We start from the raw sequence: 20,507 nt of genomic DNA on the forward strand, positions 1-20,507 counted from the left end.
TTGTAACAACTCAACAAAGTTTGAAATGAAGATTCGTTACACAGAGAGTTATGTTTAGTGAAATCGAGTAAAACTATAGTGTTTGTACACGAAAGTCGTAGAAAATTTTTTAACAACAAGCGGCGTAATGCTGTTCAAGAACCTTCAAGAAAAAAAAACTCGAAAATATATTGACATCTTTGCTGGGAAGATAAACTGTTTTTATTTTGCTAAACAACATATTCAGCATTTAAAAATCCCAACTCAAAAAAATTGGCATATGGTATCAACATTAGATATTAGACAAAGGCTACTTTACTTTTACACGTTGAAAAAGGAAAATAAAAATGACTCATCAGCTCTTCAGATTCGAACTCGATTACTAAGTTGCATTGATCTTATTGCTGGGGAAGCTAGATATCATAAGAGCTGTAGTTTAAATTTCCAAACAAAAAAAATCAGCAAAATCCACTAAAATAGGAAGGCCACGAAATGAGAATATGATGGACACATTTAACCAAGCATGTGAGTGGCTCAAAGCAACTGCAAAAATTATAACGCCAGTTGCGTAATAAATCAAAAAACTTATGGCCAAGGATGAGAAAGTGTATGATAAATGTTACTTAAAGAGGTTGTTTAAGATAAATTTGGATCTTATATATTATATGTGGACAATTCAAAAGGTGTTGACAACATAAGATGTTTTTAATTTTATTATAAAAAAAAATTCAAAGAAGCAGAAAAAGATATCGAATGTGAAAAAATCCGAATTATAATGGTGGCAGCTAATTTAATAAAAGCCGATATCCGATAAAAGGTATACAACAATGACTACTACCCAACAAGTAATAAAATAAAAGGTAATTGGATTCCAGAAAGTTTAAGATTGTTTCTTGCGGAGTTCACAAACTCAAGAAATCAAAAAGAAAGTATTAAGCAATATATTGTTAAAGCTTTTGCTGTTGTGAAAATACCGCCAAAATTGTTTGTACTTGTAGTTGAAGTAGATCACCCATATGGTTCTAGTCGGTTATTTGACGAATCATTTAAATTAGAGTTTAGAATATCGTACAACGAGATTACAAGATTTAAACAGGCATCACTGTCACAACCAGTAGATTAACAGTTAAAATAATTTAGTTCTGAGGATGCGTTTACCCATTTTATAGCGGAAAATGTTCATAATATTTGAACATTAGACAGGCATGGGACATTCCATGGAATGGGTATAATCGCATCTACTTTTTAATTATTTTGACCTCTGAAAATACATAAGCAGCTTTAAGTTTAGTCATTGAGGTTCATCTTTCCTTTAATCACGAAAAACCAAAATACGACAGCCTAATAACAGTTATTATTAACATTTTACAGCTCAACTTGTGCAAAAGGCCTAATTTATGGAATATTGGCTGAAAATCCACAATTTTTTATTATTTTTACACCCTTAAAATAAATAGCTGTATTAAATTTCAACCTTTAGGTTTACTTTTCTTTCAATCATGGAAAATCAGAAAAAGATAGTCGGATAACAGTCATTAAAAACATTTTACAACCTATAAAAGCCCTAAATTAGGCAAAATTGGCTGTTCAATAATGTTCGCAACTAGAGCAAAAGTCTAGTCACTATTTGGAACACATCAGGCCGTCAAATCCTAAGTAAAAATGCAAAAAAAAAAAAGGAATACTTTAGAGTAAGTATTAAGCAAGTAATTATCAAAAAGGACAAAAGTCCAGTTAGAAAGCTTATAATTTAGTGGTAAGAATGGGTTGGACTGACCTTCGCATGTTTTTAGCGATTAGAGTTTTTTTGTATAACTTTGCATCTTAACCCCAAAAGAATCTAGTTACTTTATGGAACACATACAGCTGTAAAAGCGTGAGTGAGAAAGAAGCTATAATTTTATTGGAGTAAGTGTTAGTTAAACAATGATCAAAAAAGTTAGACAGGTACCCAGTATAGAAGCATTCAGTGAAGTGGGGAAAATTCTAGTCACTGATCATTTATATCTCGTATGCCATATGATAGCTATTCATTTAAAAATGTATACCATTTTAACGGAGTTGTTTGTATTTTAAAAATGTATACCATTTTAATGGACTTTTATGTTTTATACTTAGTTAACATTTAACTATAATTAATACCCTAGTACTGGAAATATTCGTTTAACGCTTAGTTTATATTAAATAAGAATAAATTTCGATAACATGGGGTTATTTTTTTTTATACTAATGCAGATATAATTATAACTTAACCGTTTAGTTGATCGTTTTAGTAAATTTAAATTATAAAAATATGCAGCTTTATAGTAAAAATATTTGTTTTTGTTGTCGGGATATCATCCTCAAAATAAGCAAGTAAAACCCACCTCTATGTCGTCAAAACCTTCTTATGTTGCATCATTTGATAGGGCATACTATTGTAAAGCCAAACACCCTAACTCTCTCCCCTTGAAAAAGATACGAACTGATATCTTTTTAAGAAAGTTAGTAGAACTTATTGCGCAGGAGGTAATCTTAGTCTTAATTAATCTAAAAAATAATACCAAACGGCCTAGTAAGCGCTGAATACTTATTTTGTACATGCATTAACTAATAAAAGTTAATAAAAATAAAATTAATAAAATAAAAATAAAAAATGAAGATGTAACTTACCATATCTTGATTGAAAAATAAGTTTTGAAATTTGTGATACTGTAGTGGACTGTTTGTGCAACGCAAATGAGCAGATAATTAAACGCATGTAAAAGTTTACTAAAGTGTTTCACGATGCTTTATGACGCATGTTGCGGTTAAACGGTGAAAACAAAAATTATAGAGAATATGCTCTTTGAATTAAATTTCAACAGACGTATATGCGATTGGTAAATGAAAGTGCAAATCAATTGGTAGATAAAAGTGTAAAGTGATTGGTTGATGAAAATAATGTGGTTAAAGTGTTTAAAGAACCTATATTAAAGGGTAAGTAGAAAATTCCAGAAAACAGTCAGCAAAAGTAAGATACTTTTGAAATAGTTGTGAGGGAGGGGAGAATATGAAAAATAGTATTAGTGTAAATAGACTAACATAATGAAACAGAGAAAAACAAAGTTATGTACTTATTTGTCTCTTAGGTCCCCGATGCAAGACAAAATACATTAAAGCGATTTTTTTAAGTAAATAAATTTAAGTTTACAAACAGCAAGGTTTAACTTTTAATTTAGTAAAATTGGTTTTAAATTGTTTGAATTATCATTTAGCAATTGTTTTAACATTGTACAATACACTAAAAAAAGAGTTAATCCACACGAACAACCTCATCAACTAAGCGTAGGGTAATAATTATTTGAAAATATTCAGCCACATTAATAATAAATTCAAGCTGGGTATTAAATTAAGCATTTTTTATTTAAAGTTTCTATTACTTTAAAATATCAATAAAATCCTCGTTCAGAAATGTTTCAAGATTTTCTAACAAAAACTCTAGTGTTTCATTCTCTTCCGTCCTCGTATTTTTTATCACCTGTTCTTGCTCTTTTCCTTTCTCTTTTTCTTTGTTTTTCGTAATTTTCTCATCTTGTAAAAAGGCTGCCATAAATACTCTAATTTCTCTTTCTTTATCAATTTTTTTGACCTGTGTGCAGCTTATCAATTGTCCCACAATTGATAAGCTGATTGATTAAGACGACTTTTTGCTGCTTTCCTTAAGTTTGAGGTAGGTTTTCTTTTTTTACTTTTTATTTTAGGAAGTAAGATGGGGTCGTTGTCCTTAGTACAACGAATGGCTACCGAGTTTCTTTTAGGGGCATTCTACAGAAAAATTGAAAATAAATGTTTTATACATTTCGTAATAATAGAAGAATAAATTTGTGAAAAAAGTAATAGGCATAATATTAGTGATCACAAATTAATATTATGTTAATTTCATATTGTGTTGTGTCTATTATTATGATAAGGAATTCACCAGGAAAAGTATTGACAAAGATGGCACTAGACGAGGGTGGAGAACGGTCTTACGGAAAGTTATGTACTTGCTTTATACCTAATTTGTATTTAAATTTTTTATTCAATTTATACTCAAATTACACATATGTATATGGTTACATTTTAATGGCTTGTGCCATTACACTTAGTATCTACTAAGTGTAATGGCACTAAAACTAAACTTTAACTAAATTTCCAAACTTAAGTAAATTTGAAAATTTAGTTAAACACCAGCTTGACTCAATAGTTAATACTTATTTTTTAGAATTTATTTGGAGGTTTGGGTTATAATCTATAGTAATATCAATTTACTTTCTTTATCCTGGCTGTGCGCTGACAACAAAAACTACAATTTTATTTGTGCATATATTATTTATTCTCTAAATTAATGACTAACAAAATATCATTGTTAAAAATCACTGTTATATACAACTCGCTATTTTTTTTTTTTTTAATACTTTTAATTATACGAAACCTCTTTTCTTTTTTTTTTTTTAACGAGTATTTATTATGTTTTGAATGAATTAATAGGTCACCAAGCGACCTCTGGTTTGTGAAGATTTTGAGTGGTTGATTACTAAATCTTTTATACAGAGAATGGTCGTTCTTTATTATACTCCAGTGTTTACTGATCATTCTCATAACTTCTTTGCCAGTTGCATCGTATGGGAGTACTATTGGAAAATCATTGGTGGTGTGAGTCTTTAACATGTTCTCAATTGGATCCAATTTACCTCCGTGGATTAGCTCGTTTTGGGTTTTCAACAGGGCTTTATTTATTTGGCGGTTTATAATCATTAGTGGATATCCCTTAACTACAAGTGTTTTGGCTAAATTCTTCATCACTAACCAGATTGGTTTCTCCGGAGATATTACTATTATATTTGAGGGCTTGGGTAATTGGAATGGAAGTTTAATAGGGCCACGGTACCGGTAGGTTTTTTATACAGTGGCGAGGTAAGGGTTTTATCAATGTTTTCCTCCAGTATTAAATCCATGAAGTTTATTGATGTAGGTGAGCTGTTAAATGTGAACTTGAGATCGTTTAATTTTTCAGTGGTACCATCAAAGATCATAAATATGTCATCAATAAATCTTTTATATACAACAATATTTTTTCCAAATTTTATACAAGTATTTTCATCCAATACACCCATGAAGATGTTGGCGTACGAGGGGGCCATTCTCGTGCTTATGGAAGTTCCAAATTTTTCTCGAAAGTTTCTGGACCCAAACATAAATAAGCTATTTGTAAGGATTAATCTCAGTAGTCTACTAAAATGAGTTGTTGGTATGATAGGTGGGAGGTTTTCCATTTTTTAAACCCCCTGATATTATTTTTTTTAAAAAAGTTACATTTTTGTTAACTTACATTTATATTTAATAAATATAAACTTAAATGAGATCAAACTAGTAGCTGACAAGTTTATATTTTTAATTTGAATAGAGGTGCTGTTTAAGGATTTCTTCAGAAAATCATACGTTTTTGAAATTTATCGTATTAGGTACCTCACTTTGACATCATATTGTGAAAAAAACTCAAAGGGTGTGCAGGTGGGGTTTTGGATTTTAACAATTGAAGGGTAGTAAAGACATTTAGGCTAAAAATTGTTCTTGCACTAATTAGTTTTCACTTCGACCCTCTATTTACTGGACTAATTATAAAATTATTACGATCAACAATGGGCCAGGACAGGGTGAACAATCTTGCAATGATTTCCATTGAAAATAAAATTGCCGCTGATTTAGATATTGAAAATATCCGGTTGAAATTTCGAAAATGAATAATTTATCAAAAAGTTTGTATTAAAATAAGTTAAAAAAATAAACTTTAATTTATTAAGGAGAAAATATTTTTTTCACCCACCTTTGGAATATCTAGTGCTGGGCCTGAACATATGTATTTTATTTCTACACGCTCTAAAAAATATAATATAACTGTCTGTGAAGGTTAAAAATGTAACCATAATGTAATACAGTGTGATTTCAATTTTAAAATTTTAGATCATTAAAACATAAAAAAAAGTTCTCTGTTATTTGCAATAGTGTTTAACATGTACATATATAATAAATTATCACAGACTTTTATATTATGTTTTTAGAGTATGTTGTGAATCAAGTTGAGTAAACAATTATAAAATGCTTCTCAACTTTAATATAAAGTTGAAAATGTAGTTTTAATTCTAAATATTGAAAAATGTTATGATACTGATTATATGGTTATATCATAATATAATAGCATTTAATATCTTTTTTATAACTTTGTAAATACACGCATAATATTATATTATTGTATGGCTATATAATATTGTCATATAATAATATAATATTATGCGTGTATTTACAAAGTTATAAAAAAGATATCAAACGTTACAATTTATGATATAATTATATAATCAATAACACAATGAAAATTGATTTACTATACTATAGCAAGTTGCTAATATTTACAAAACATTTACAATTATTCAAACATATCGTGAAATAAATTAAATATACAATTATAAAATCTTTCTCAAGTTCAACATAAAATTGAAAATGTAGTTTTGATCCTAAATATTGCAAAAAATTTATTTCATAACGAAAATTAACTTACTATATAGTAAATAACTGATTAATTATGAATATTATGTAAGTATTTAAAGTAATTAAATATACATTTATAAAATGCTTTTCGAGTTTAATCTATAATTAATATATATATATATATATATATATATATATATATATATATATATATATATATATATATATATATATATATATATATATATATATATAATTGATACTATATTATATAGTCATATAATAATGTAATATTAAATGTTTATTTACAAAGTTATGCAAAATATATTAAACGTTAGATATGGTGTTTGATGTAATGTTAATGATGCCAACTTTAATAATAATAATGAGTTCAAATGTATTATTATAATACTTACCATGTCATATTAACGTTGTTTATAAATTACTATTAGTTTGGTATAATCACTATTTATTTCTTATTCCAGTTAAGTCTGATTGTTAACATCAAACATTAACAGTAAAATGTAATTTTTTTAGGTTGTAGTAAAGTTCCAAATCAAAATTGGTTAAAATTTTTTTTTGTCTAAATGATAAAAGCAATGACAACTAAAGAAGTAAGAAGAAAAGTAATACGAATGAAAAAATTTAAAGGTTGAAATGTAAGACGGTAACAAGTAATTTACCATCAGTTGCTATTTAAGGGTAAACATTTTCTATTAATTTTATAATTTGGTAAAAATATTTACCTTCTAATAGCAACTGATGGTAAATAATATGATATAAAATAACAAATTTGGATAAATTTTATGTTTATTATGTTGTCGACTTGTCTTACATTAAATATACTCCTGAAAAAAAATCTGTCCGCTCTAGAAACCTGAATAAAATGTTGGTTATTGCGTTTATACAATAACCAATATTTTGTTTAGGTTACCAGCTATTTATCATCAAACTTGTGTTTTCTGTTGACTATTAAAATAAACTACAACATGAATTTGTGTCTACAATTTTTATTGTTTCTATCGTATGAGATTCACGAAATAGTCAAGTTTCACGAACTGGTTAATAGTTTGTTACAATGGTTGCGTTTTAGAATTATGAAAACTACTTTTTAAAATCTTTATTTTAAAGAAAATATTATGAAAATCACCTATGCTTTGAGTTTTGCAAATGTTTAAGTACTATTTTGTACAAAATTTGATAGCAGAGTCGTACTTATTTAATAATTATTTGATTTTATCCGATTTAATTTCAGTTTATTTTTCAGTACGCATTTTAACATTTGTTTTGATTTAACAATACACGCGAAAGCCTCTTTCAAAATCAGCGAATTAGAATGCGCAATCTCTGCTTATTATGAGCCTGTATAGACTCTCAAATATCTGCAAAATAAGCAATCGCTCTACCTATCCACCACTGCCGCATGATTGAAACAAACACTATCACTTCTTATTGCTTCTTAATAGTAAAAACTTAGTTTAGGTATAATAAATATTCCTGGTGAGTGAAATGAAACTACTCACAAGAATGGAAATATGTGAATATATATATATATATATATATATATATATATATATATATATATATATATATATATATACATATATATACATATATATACATATATATACATATATATAAATATATTGGAAGTATGTGAATATATATATATATATATATATAAATATATATATATATATATATAAATATATATATATATATAAATATATATATATATATATATATATATATATATATATATATATATATATATATATATATATAAATATAAAAAGAGAACCAAAGTTAAAATGGAATTTTTACAACTGGATCTAAAAAAAAATCGATAAAAAAGCAAGTACATAATTCTTGTTTGTCATTTCCCTTTTACCTAAAATATGTACAAGTATAACAAGTATACAGATTTGTGTATGAGAAAATATAAAGCTATACATATTTTTCAAAGAGCAGTTGCTTATGAGATGTTTGATATTAAAATAAAAATTTAATAAATACGTATGAACAAATACGAAAAAGTAGCAAAAATTTAAACACAAACACATATGATGGTTGTAGCCATTTGCGTAAAGTTGCAAGACTTCAATTATCGCTTTCTTTTCTCCAGTTCAGTATAGTATAAAAGTGATATACAATTTTTTTAGATGCAAGTAACTTAATCTATCACCTCCGAGATTTAAGGTATTTATCTCTGTAAACTTCAGTGTTTCGAGTGTCCTTGTGATATTTACGTTGCGGACTAGACATCCTTTTAACAGGAGATCGACTACGACTACGTTTTTTAGGTTTTATATAATTATCGTTTCTATGATGTCCGTTTCTTTCTTTCCGATACTCATTTAGTTTTTCTCGCTTACGATCGATAGGACTTAAACTTCTTCGATTTTTCAAAGAATTATTACAATGATCTGAGTCAGTATCTGAACTAGCAGAGCTTCTTTTTTTACTTTCATATTGTTTACGTTGACGAGCGTATTTTCTTGAAGGCAACTCTGATTCTGAGTCGGATTCGGATTCAGTGGAATCGTTACTTTCGTCAGATTTCTTTCGACGTCGATCTTGATGATTACTTGAATCACGATGTCTTTCACTAAATAACAAAACACAATTTATATTTGATCCCTAAAATATTAGTAATGCGTTACTAAATTCTTTATAAAAATACTCACTGAGAGTCAAATGAACGTTCAACTCTGGAGGTTATAACTGAATTTAATTTTTTTTCACTATCTTTTTCAGGGGAATCTAAATTCATAAGTATATATTTACAAAACCAATAGTTATTTAACATTTAAATACATTGGTTTATAAAAGAGAACATAATAAAGAGAATAACTTTTAAATAGAAATAAACTAAATAATAGTAAATAAAAACGTGAAACATCAAGTTACTAAGTATATAGCGGTGGTACGTTTTAAGTAACAAGAGGCTGGGTGAATAAAAATGAGCAATTGCTTTTACTCAGTAATTGGCCAGCTTTACGTGAACAAAAACTTCAGCAATTTTGCTTAAGTTTTTATATGCGTAAAGCTGAGCAATTACTCAGTAAATTGCTTAACTTTGCGTGATTAAAAATTTGAGCAAAACTGATAAAGTTTTTGTTCACGTAAAGCTGACCAATTACGGAGTAAAAGCAATTGCTCATTTTTATTCACCCGGCTTAAGAACTTAGGTGCGACGGTAATCTTAAACTTTTGTGTTAATATTGAAATTATAAGTAAAATTTGGTATTACACTTTTATGCATTAGATGTCAAGATGTCAATAACAATGTCAAGGATGCTGAAAGCACCCTTGAACTTGTTAACATTTATGAACAAATTAATATCAATGACTATTGCAAAAATTCGTGAACTGGCAGCTAAAATGCTTTACTTTTTACTCAAATTCTCATTATACGAAAATTCGTATAATGAGAATTTGATTATTTGTTTAGTGACAAATCGTTAGAAGAAATAATAATGACTCTATCAGTATTGTATAACTTAAAAATTCACTGGGAGAATACATGCACACATTAAAACATTGTTAGTTTTCATGATAATCATGTTTTCATAATAACGTTTTCATTATTTTAGAAACGTTACAAGAATATTTGTTGTGATTATTTGAACAATTGTTATACACTGCATTAGAATACACAATTTAATAAAAGTAATTAAAAAAAAGCCTACAGGATAAAAGTTGATTCAAAATGCAACTAAAATATTGGTACTTTAACTTTGACAAATAAAAGATTAAACAATATTAGCGATGCAGGTGGAGACTGTTCTTTAATTTATACAAACTTTTGATATTTTGATGAATAATTATTCGTGTGTGTGTATATATATACACGCACACACAGACATTGTTTTGAAATATTCACAGAAAGCTGGTACAGTTTTGATAGAAAACAACAGAAAATGTAATGCTAGATTTTAAAAATTTATCAAGTAATTAAACTGTATTGATAATAATTGAAGATCACTTAAATGAAGTATTGACAATGTTCTAGTCACCTGAAAGGTAAATGGGATAAACTTAATGTGTTAAACAACTGACCAGCACTTATTGCTCAATTGGATAAATATCGTTTATCCAATCGAACAGGTGCAGAACACCAAGAACACAATAAAACTTACATTAAACAGTTTTTATTGAGATATTAAGGTATAGACTGCTAAGAAAAAAATAAAGACTTTAAAAAAAACATTTACATTAGCAGGGTAATTTTTCTTCCCCTAGCAACGTCAGAATATGGGATTTTTACTAAGTTTTACTAAATCTAAATACTTAAACTAATAGATGTTTTTTGTTTGTTTTAACATAATCTAAGAACTCAATGCTGTTGATTAGATTTATTGCTAACATAAATTTATGTGCTATAAAGTTTTTGCATTTGCATTTTTTTGTTGTACAATATTTTATTTTCTAGAAAAGATCGAAAGAGCCGTAAAAAAAGCTTACAATGTTTTAAAATTGAAAACATTTTTTAAAACTTCTGGGGCCATATTCTTATCTCTCCATTAAACTTAACGGTGCCTAAGTCAAAATTTTATTATTAATTACATTAATAAAAAAATTCTTTTAAAATATAATTTATTAAACATAAATGTTTTATTTTGGTATTAGTTTTATTTAAACAAATTAATAAAATTTTCGTTGTTTCTTTACTTAGAAATATTGTAATGAAATTTTAGACAAAAGCTCTGTTAAGCTTAACGGAGAGATGTGAATACAGCTGCTGGACGCTTATCTACTTAAAAGGTACCCAACTGTAATACTAAGACTTAATATATTTTACCTTTTGAGATGGTATTTATCATGTTTAACTTGAAAAAATCAATTGTAAAGTTTTTTTTAAAGCAGTCTACTATCATAAGACATTTTTGAAAGATCTTTGAATTACTAATAACTTTCTACATTTAAATATATATATTTAAACCTATATGTTATAAAATATAAAAAGTTTTGTTTATGCGCTTCCTTAACTTATTGAACCTAAATTAGCTTTCATATTTTCACTTAAACAATTAATCAAAATGTCTTTGTTCTTAATATTAAAACTACTACCAACTGATACTGTTTCTAAATACTCATTTTTCTTCTAGCTATTTATTTTGACAGTTGAAACTAGAAAAGACAATATTTTACAACAGTAATTGAGAGGGGAGCCTGCATTTTAGTTGGAATACACTGAGTGAACTGATCCTAGTTCAAAAGAAAACAAAGCCAAAATGTTTTCTGAATTTGTTTTTAAAGAAAAATTTTTAGAGAGCAAATTTAGTCAAAATATTTCCTGTTTGATCAAAATTTTATTTTAAATAAAAATTTATTAAAAAAAGCAAAAAAAAAATTCTTATGTTATTTTATAATAGACTATATAACCAATAATAAAATCAACAGAGGAAAAGTAACTTACTACTTTTACTTGCAGGTTTAGTATTATTAGTATTGACGGTATTAGAAGATTGGGTGTATGCTGGTGTAAAAGATCCAGGTTTGGCCGCCGCAACAGCTTCCTCTGACTCCTTTTTTTCTTGATGAAGTTTTTTAATTTTACCTACAATTGATTGAAGAGTCGATAGTTTTCTCTAAAACAAATTTAAAAAAATCTAATACTCTATAAATAAACCAAAAAGTTAATAAAATTTTATTTTAAAGTATGACTCTAAGCTATAATTTTGCATTAAAAAAAAAACAACAACATTTTATCTCAATCACAATGTTTTCCACCAATGATCTCAAAAAAGGAAATTTTATTGATTTGTGTGAATGTATGTGTGTACATATATACATACATTTTAAAGAAAAAAAAAGATTATTTAAAAATAATAAAAGTAAAATAACAAAAATATTGAAAGCCATAAAAAGATTAAAAAAAAAATAAAGCAGGAAAATAAAATCAACAAATAGATTTCATAAAACATAACAGAAACAATCCATTAAAAGCGAAGTAACAAGTTAAAAGAAAAAAAGTTCAAAAAATGTTTAACTAATAAAACCTGTTTCCGCTAAAAATAACAAATATATCTTATTTTGTAGAAGTTTTTGTGTTTGCTTTTTCATTTAGTATTTTTTTTTTTTTAAATTTGTGTAAAGTTTGGTATTATTTGTGCTGTTGTTGCTAGTTATTTTTTATTGTTGTTTGCTGTTGTTATTGAGTGTTTTCATATTTTTTGTCTTTTAATTTAATTTATTATAGCTTATTCGTTATTTTTTTAAAATTAACTTATTAACGCTTGTAAATAGTAAAGAAAGCAATTTAAAAGAAAAATCTTAGATAAAAACAAGCTAATAAAATAAGCATATTATATAAAAATATTAAGGCGTTTCTGTTTCTGTTCATAACTTAATCAAATTAATGGATTTTTTTCTCCCTTTCCGAAAATTTGGTACAGATTAACTTAATCTGTACCAAATTTAAATTTCATATTGTATTAACTGATTACAAAATTCTATCGTGTTTTAGTATCCAGAATAGACCAAAACTTTTTTTTCTAGGCTCTTTTCAGAAATTTGAAAATTATGTTTGTGCTATGGCATATATGATACAAAACTAGATATTGATAAATAGACTGAGTCAAACTGAACTATTTTTGCAGTTGAATATTGATGTTAAATGATGACTTTTTCCAGACGGCAATTTAAATTGGATTTGTTCTGCTGCACTTTAAATGTGTTGTATATGTTTACGTTTTAACAATTTTAATATGTTTTTTAAATATACCTTCCAATATATACGGATATTATATTTATTTATACATTTTATTTATATTTATTATTACAGTAAAGTGAAATGAGTACAATTTTATTGTTAGAAATGCCAATTTTACTTTATTTTAGTATGGAAAATTAATTAACCATTCCTTAATTAATCGATTGATGATTTTTTTGATTGATTAATCTTTAATCAGTTACCACCCCTAATTTTAAGTGACTTCATAAATATAACGTAAATCAATATTTTTGAAACTTTTATAAAAATGCACTTCTTTTGAGACCCAACCTGATATGCTTTTAAAGAACTTTTTTTTCTTCAAAATAATAGGGACCTGTCTGATGTTTAAGGGTCTTCATTCACCCCTAAAAAATATTTTTTAATTAAAATTTTTTTTTAAATTTTATATTTTATAAATTAATACTAAATTTAATTTAAATTTAGTATTAATTTATTACATAGAATACATTTAGGGGGTATCATCAGACATTTTCAAAAAATGTTAATTTATGACACAAGTTAGGTGTCATGCAGTGGTTTGGATTAAAAAAACCTGCCATTTGCTGGATGGTTTGAAAAGAAATTTATTTTAGATTACTGCAAGCTCAAAAATTTTAAAGTCATTTTTCTAAACAACCCTGCTTAGCATATAACCCTAGAACTAAAACACACTTAGCTCAAAGGTTAATTTTCATGTATTATTTTGAAATCAATATGTTTAAAATAATATAGCATATGTTTATATGCTTTATAAATACATTTTTGAAGTTTATATAAAAAACATCTAAACCATCTAATTGATTAGCTCTTATTTCAAAATAGTTATTGATCAAAATTGAGAAAAACATTTGCTAAAAGTTTAAAAAAATATTAAAAATGATCTTGAAAATAGTTATGCAACAACCCTATTTGCCTAACATTTTTAATATTAATTGATAAATAGCTACTTAAATTCAATAATATTGTTTAAAACTTGTTAAAATGCCTTTAATGGGCTTTACTGAAACTCAATCAATAAACAACTTAAGAATCATATTACTTTGTCTTTTTACTAAATTAATTCAACCCTATCAATAGTTAAATGAAAATAGGCAGTTTAATAATTTTTTTTTTTTAAATTCAACTAAACTTTTTGTTAAAAACTGAATTAATGGAAAATTCTTTATTTGGATTGTTAGCAAACCATCATTTTAAATTAGGAAACAAAACAAAAAAGTTTAATTCAGATGCATTGAAAAAAGACTTCTTAATCATACTTTATATAGTTTAACTATATTTTATTTCCACTGTTTCTTTAAGAGAATTTACTTTAAACTTGCTAGTTATAAAAACTTAAACACTAAAGTAAGGTACTTAAGTAAAAAAATAAATAAATAAAACTTTTTAAAAATAGCTTTCTATTCAATCAACTAAAAAGTAGAAAATAACTTTTTTCTGTTTCTGGTACTCGTGGAAATCATGTACTTAGTAATAATCACTTTTGTAAAGCCAATACTGGAAGACATTGAAGGCAATTCATGTACATTTACAGGTGATTAATATTCAATAAAAATTTATTTTGAATTCTGTATATAAAAATTAACAAAAATATTTGGAGCATATTTTTTTAAATTAATTTAAATGTTGGTTGGGTCTTCTTCTCGGTTGATGTATTTGTTCTTTTTTGGACGTATTTTTATTTGTCTGAAATTAACAAGTGGAATATTTGTAAAATTTTTAATTAAATTTATATTGATACTTAACACTTTTTAATATTTTTCGATATTTTTTTCGGAGTTCTAGATCTAACCAACGGGGAGGTAGGGCATAGTAAATCTAAAACACTTATTGAATCAAATGTAACAAATATAGCTATTGTTAGTCGGCAAAAGATTATTTGTAAAATTTAATGGCTGTACGATCAAAAGAATTGCTTCAAAAAGTGCTGTGAAATTTTGGCCTCTACAAAATAAAAAATAATCAAAAAATGCGGACTCGTCAGTGAGTGAATAGAAAGCTATAAAAATAAAAATAGACAAATGATTACATACCCTTGGAGTAGAATATAAACGTAGTATTATCAGGGCAATTTCTTCAATTTCTTCATTTGTGATATCAAAAAGCTCCCACCACGGAGGACGAAGAGGCAGATTTATCTACAGAAAAAGGCAATAAGTTTAAAACTACTATAATAATAAAACAAACTTATAACTGCTTAAAATTAGGAAAAAAACAACAAAAAAACAAAGCTTAAGAATAACTCTTATGGTACATTGTTCAAAACTTAAGGAAAAAAACAACAACAAAAAAACACATCACTGCTCATAACTATTTTAAGAACAAACATCATGGTGCTTTTATTAATTTACTTTAATTTATATTAATTTTTACTATTACCTTTTATGTACAATCTAAATATCAAAGAACATTATCGTATTAATTTTTATTCTTTTTCCTTGAAGAAAAAAAAAAAATAACAATAAAAGGCAATGTCGACCTTATGTATTTAGTACAAACATTTGTTTTCTTCAGATTGTACAACTATTTTTGTATTTTGAAATGTTTTTAGAACCATTAACCCACTTTATATTTAAAATAATAAAAATAACAAAAAATTCACAGTATCTAGTCATCCCAATCAGTTAAGCTAAAATAAAGAACTGGATAAAACCAAGATTCTTAAGAGATTTATAAAAATTTAGAGTATCCAGAAACAATCCCTAATATCGGAAAAGGTTAATATCATGAAAGGAATATTTAGAATATTTCATGCAAGTTTATAGTCTAATAAAACAATAAAATTGTAAAATTTAATTAAGTAAAATCTAAGGAAAATTTATCTCCACATACCAGATTTAAAACTTAATACCTAAAAGTATTCTATACAAAAACAGTTTGCTATTGAAGATTTTTGACAAAAGAATATTAAGGAAAAAATAGCCTTGAAAAGTCACAAGAAACAATATTTAATATGACTAGATAAAGATAAACACTTTTAAAATCTCAAATGCTTAAAATAAAAAAAATTAGGATCTTTGATCCTAGAAAAATAAAATGAATATGTATATAATACTTTTTCAATGCGAGCAGCAAGAAATATGCAAGAGCAAGCAACTTTTTCAGGAACATATCTTACAAAAACATCAGTTCTGAGACTGTCATTCATATAATTCCTAAATTTAAAATAATTTATTTTCTAAGATTAATGTTATTATTTAATTAAAACAATTACGAAATTAGTCAAATTAAAAAGAAAAACTTTAGCCAATACTCTGAAGCTACATTAAAAATGAAAATACATACATAATATATTTATCAAAAAGTCCTTATTTTCTTGGCATATTCTATGAAAAGCATTGCAGACAAAATAAAAATTACCAGGCTCTTCTAGCTAATGCCACATTTTTTTCTGCATCAAGAATTTGTAAATATGTTATAATGATCTATAAAAGACAATTAGGTTAAAAACAATAATTTAGCTTAGGTATAGAAAGAAAGTCAATTTTTAAATAATTATTATATTTACCTTATGAGGATGTTTTATATGGACACAAAACCCAAGCTCCTAACAAAAGTTTAAATATTTATTATAAAAATATTCTTGCTAACATATACATCATAATAAAAAAAACAAGGCATATAATCTTTCTTACTATTAATATTCTACGTTCAGCCTTTATAACAGCATTCTTCATGTTAAAATACTGAGTACTTAAGAAATCCATTGGTATAATGGGTCTGTAACAGACAAAAAAAAAATTAGTATGAAAAACATGCTTAAATACATATACCAGGCAGCAATGTTTTAGTTAAGTTTATCAACACACTTCACAAAGGCAACTTGGAAAAAAATAAATGAAAGGCTAAGTTATCTCTATTTAGTATAACTGATGTTGGAGTTGACTGTATGTTAGTGGACTGTACCTAAAAAAAAAAAAAAAAAAAAGAAGTAAAAAAAAAAGAGAAGGTGTACTTTTAAATATTAAATATGTTAATGTTAAATGATATCAAATCCAACCCTCGGAATAAGGAAAAATGAAGCCAGCAATAATTTGCTAACTTCAATCTATTAGAGGTCAACAAAAAAATTGACACAAAGGTCCTACCATAGGTCCAAAACATAGAAACAAGGTCAGCAGTTTTTTTACCGACCTCAAACACTTTAAGGTTGATATTGCTGAGTGCCAACCCTAATTCCGAGGGATGCAAACCAGTGTATCAAAAAAATAAAAATGAGAAATTGCATTATTGGCTTGCCATATGGGCAACCATTAGTCATTTAGACAAATTGACCAACAATTGCTTTCCTGAAGCATGTCATATTGCATTAAAATATAAAGTATGCCAAATTTTTTTCTTCCCTTATTATATTTAAATGCAATTAAAATTTGAATATAAGAAGTATTATTTGTTCATTGTCTGGTCAACACATCAACAATGTTGAGTCTTTAATCAATTGTATTGATATTCAAATCAACTATTATATGTGAACAAACTATTTTAGATAAATATTCTAAATACTATTTTTATAAGAATATCATAAAATCAATCAAATTTAAAAATCTGAACAAGAAGAGAGATTTGATGATTTAATAAATTGCATATCCAAATTTAAAGATCTTAGCTTTGACATTAGTGATACAGAAGATATTATTTTGAAAGTTATGCTATATCTAGAGAAAAAAATTAATAAATAATATGTAAAACCAAATTAATACAAAAGTTATGAAGATATAAATATAAAACCAAACTTTATAATGCATCATCAATCAATGAAGAATAACTAAAATAATGAATTTATTTTGATGTAACTTTTAAATGGTTTTATGTATTCACTATACAAAACTAAGCATCTCTTAGTAGCAAGGAGTAACCATAGTAAAGAAAGGCTTCTCTCTTTTTTTAAAATCTTTGATACAACCTTCTTTTAATCAAAATAAAAAAATAGATTGCGATCAGATATAGTGAAATTTTTTTTTTTACTAGCGTATCAAGCTAACAGTAATACTATAATTTTTTATTATTTAGCTTATTGCTAACATTTTTTCTCCATAGAGCACCCATGGCCTGATAATCGCAAAAATAGATATAACACAGTTGACAGAATCAGTAAACTTTTTTTTTAATAAAACAATTTTGAAGTTAAAAGTGTAAGCATACTATTTTTACTTGAATAACTGCAATACTGTTAATTCGAGCAAAGTTAAACACCAGTTACTTAAACTGTTCAATTTGGTTCCTTGAAATCATATAATTCATTACTATTAAAATTCTCCAGTTTAGTCAAATTTCGGATAACTTGAACTATGTTGAGTAGAATTTTTTAGTCTCCTTTTTTGATTAAACTTTTTTTAAAGCTATTCCATGTAAAAATAAAAACAGTAACCTAATGCTTTTAATATTTTTTTAGTATTAAGATCTGAATACATCATTATCAGATGTAAAATAAAACTGTTACAAAATAAATCATAATAAACAGCTGTTACAAAAACAATTATTTTATAGTTTTAATAAATTTCTTATTATAAGACAGCTTTTAGTCACAATTTTATTTCTAAATAATAAGGTAGTTATTGTGTTGCTAAATTATCTTATGATAAAATATTTTTATAATAAATTCATGTACTGCATGAATTTATTATAAAAATGTTTATACTTTAGCATGAAATAAAAAAAAGTTATAACTCAAACTAATTTTTTGTAACGACCAAAGTGTGATTTACAAGGAATTCTTGGTCTCTTCTAAGTTCAAGTTATCAGAATTAACTGTATTAACATCTAAGTTAAAAGCACTTAAGCCATTTTTTTTACGACTCAGCTTATAGAAAACTTAGCTTTAACTTTACACTAAGCACTCCTTACTTTTAAATAAGTATCACTTACTTTTTTGTTACAGTTAAATAGAGAAATACTTTGTAAAAAAGATAGTCTCTTTACTAACATCTCTCTCTCTATATATATCAAGGGGCAAATTTACTTAAATTTACCAGATTTACAAAATTTTTTGCAGAAAAATAGACAAGTTTTTTCATAAGACTCACAAAAATTAAGATTTAAATATTATTTGTACAAAACAGATGTTAAACCAGGTAACATAAACATGGGATAAAAATACTTATATGCTAAATTTTGGGATATTTACAAATGTCTTTTTTCATAAAACCTATGATTGCTTAGAATAACTTGGGCCCATCGCAATTTGCAATTGCTTATTGCAAATTGCGATGGGTCCAAGTCATTCTTATTATTTTGCAATTTGCCCCTTGTATGCATGTATGTATGTATGTATATCTTTGATTACTGTTGTATAAAATGCCGTTGATGATGCCATACTAGATATGCAGAACTTTTATTAAGACAAAACAAAAATTAATTTTTTTATTGTTTTTTTCCTTCTCTAAAAATAACTGTTTAGATTCAAGTTGACATTTTCAAACTTTAAATGTTAGTACTACTGTTTATACCAACAATCAAGTTAAAATACTCTACACAAACTATCAAGCTAAATTTTTTATAATTAAACTTAATAAAAATAATTTTATAAAATCTTATTTCATAGGATTTTAAATTTCTCCTTTTGTATCGTTGTATGTAGTTTTGGTTTAAAAAACCAAGACATAATTTTGTAAGATTTACTCGGATAAAATAAAAAAAAACTAAATAATCTAGAACGCCATGTTTAATTTTATATTCATTTAACAGTTTCTCTGTTTAAACTATAACCATTATACAGACAAATTTCATGTGCAATCAGCTCATTTAATTCATTCATCATAAAGTTTTGGTTAAGTTTTTATGAGTATTTGACCTCTGAGTTAGGGAGGATCAAAACAACATTTTTAAAAATATCTGCTGGTACTCCCTTAATGTGTAATAAATAATAAAATAACACTTTATTTATAAAGTGTTATTTTACAATGTAATACATTAAGGGGATTTAAAATTTTTTAAATAAAAAGTATTTTGAGGGTTTGGTTAAGCCCCATAAACATCAGAAAGGTCTCTAAGAGCCTCAGAGACCTATCTGATTAGGTCTTTGACATGACATAAAATTTTTTTAATTATCATGTCATGTCAAAGTATGTCATGATAGGTTAAAAAAAAATGCACTTATATAAAAAAATTATTTCAAAGTGTAAAAAAAATCAATTATTTTGTTTAAAAGTATACAGTTTTAATGCAACTAAACCTAAATTAAAAATATATAAAATATTTATTATTTTATAAATTTTTTATAATTTCACTTCTTTTGAGACCAAACATGATATACTTTTAAACAAACTTTTTTTTCATAAAATTAGGAACCTGACAGATATTTAAGTTTTAATGTGCAATCCCTAAA

General features: G+C 25.9%; 1 protein-coding gene across 1 annotated transcript in view; it reads right to left on the reverse strand.

Moving 5' to 3' along the window:
• Positions 1–8,331: 8,331 nt before the first annotated feature.
• Positions 8,332–20,507, reverse strand: part of LOC100205052 (cyclin-L1) — a 30,292-nt gene continuing 18,116 nt past the window's right edge. Inside the window, exons 4-11 of the mRNA XM_065799258.1 lie at positions 16,819–16,903; positions 16,692–16,730; positions 16,544–16,608; positions 16,239–16,338; positions 15,217–15,321; positions 11,888–12,059; positions 9,153–9,228; positions 8,332–9,073 (exon numbers count right to left, since the gene is read on the reverse strand). Coding sequence (XP_065655330.1) covers positions 8,647–9,073; positions 9,153–9,228; positions 11,888–12,059; positions 15,217–15,321; positions 16,239–16,338; positions 16,544–16,608; positions 16,692–16,730; positions 16,819–16,903 — 1,069 coding nt within the window. The 3' untranslated portion in view covers positions 8,332–8,646. The remainder of the gene's footprint in view (positions 9,074–9,152; positions 9,229–11,887; positions 12,060–15,216; positions 15,322–16,238; positions 16,339–16,543; positions 16,609–16,691; positions 16,731–16,818; positions 16,904–20,507) is intronic.

The sequence above is a fragment of the Hydra vulgaris genome, chromosome 06, assembly GCF_038396675.1.
Source record: "Hydra vulgaris chromosome 06, alternate assembly HydraT2T_AEP".
Taxonomy (NCBI): domain Eukaryota; kingdom Metazoa; phylum Cnidaria; class Hydrozoa; order Anthoathecata; family Hydridae; genus Hydra; species Hydra vulgaris.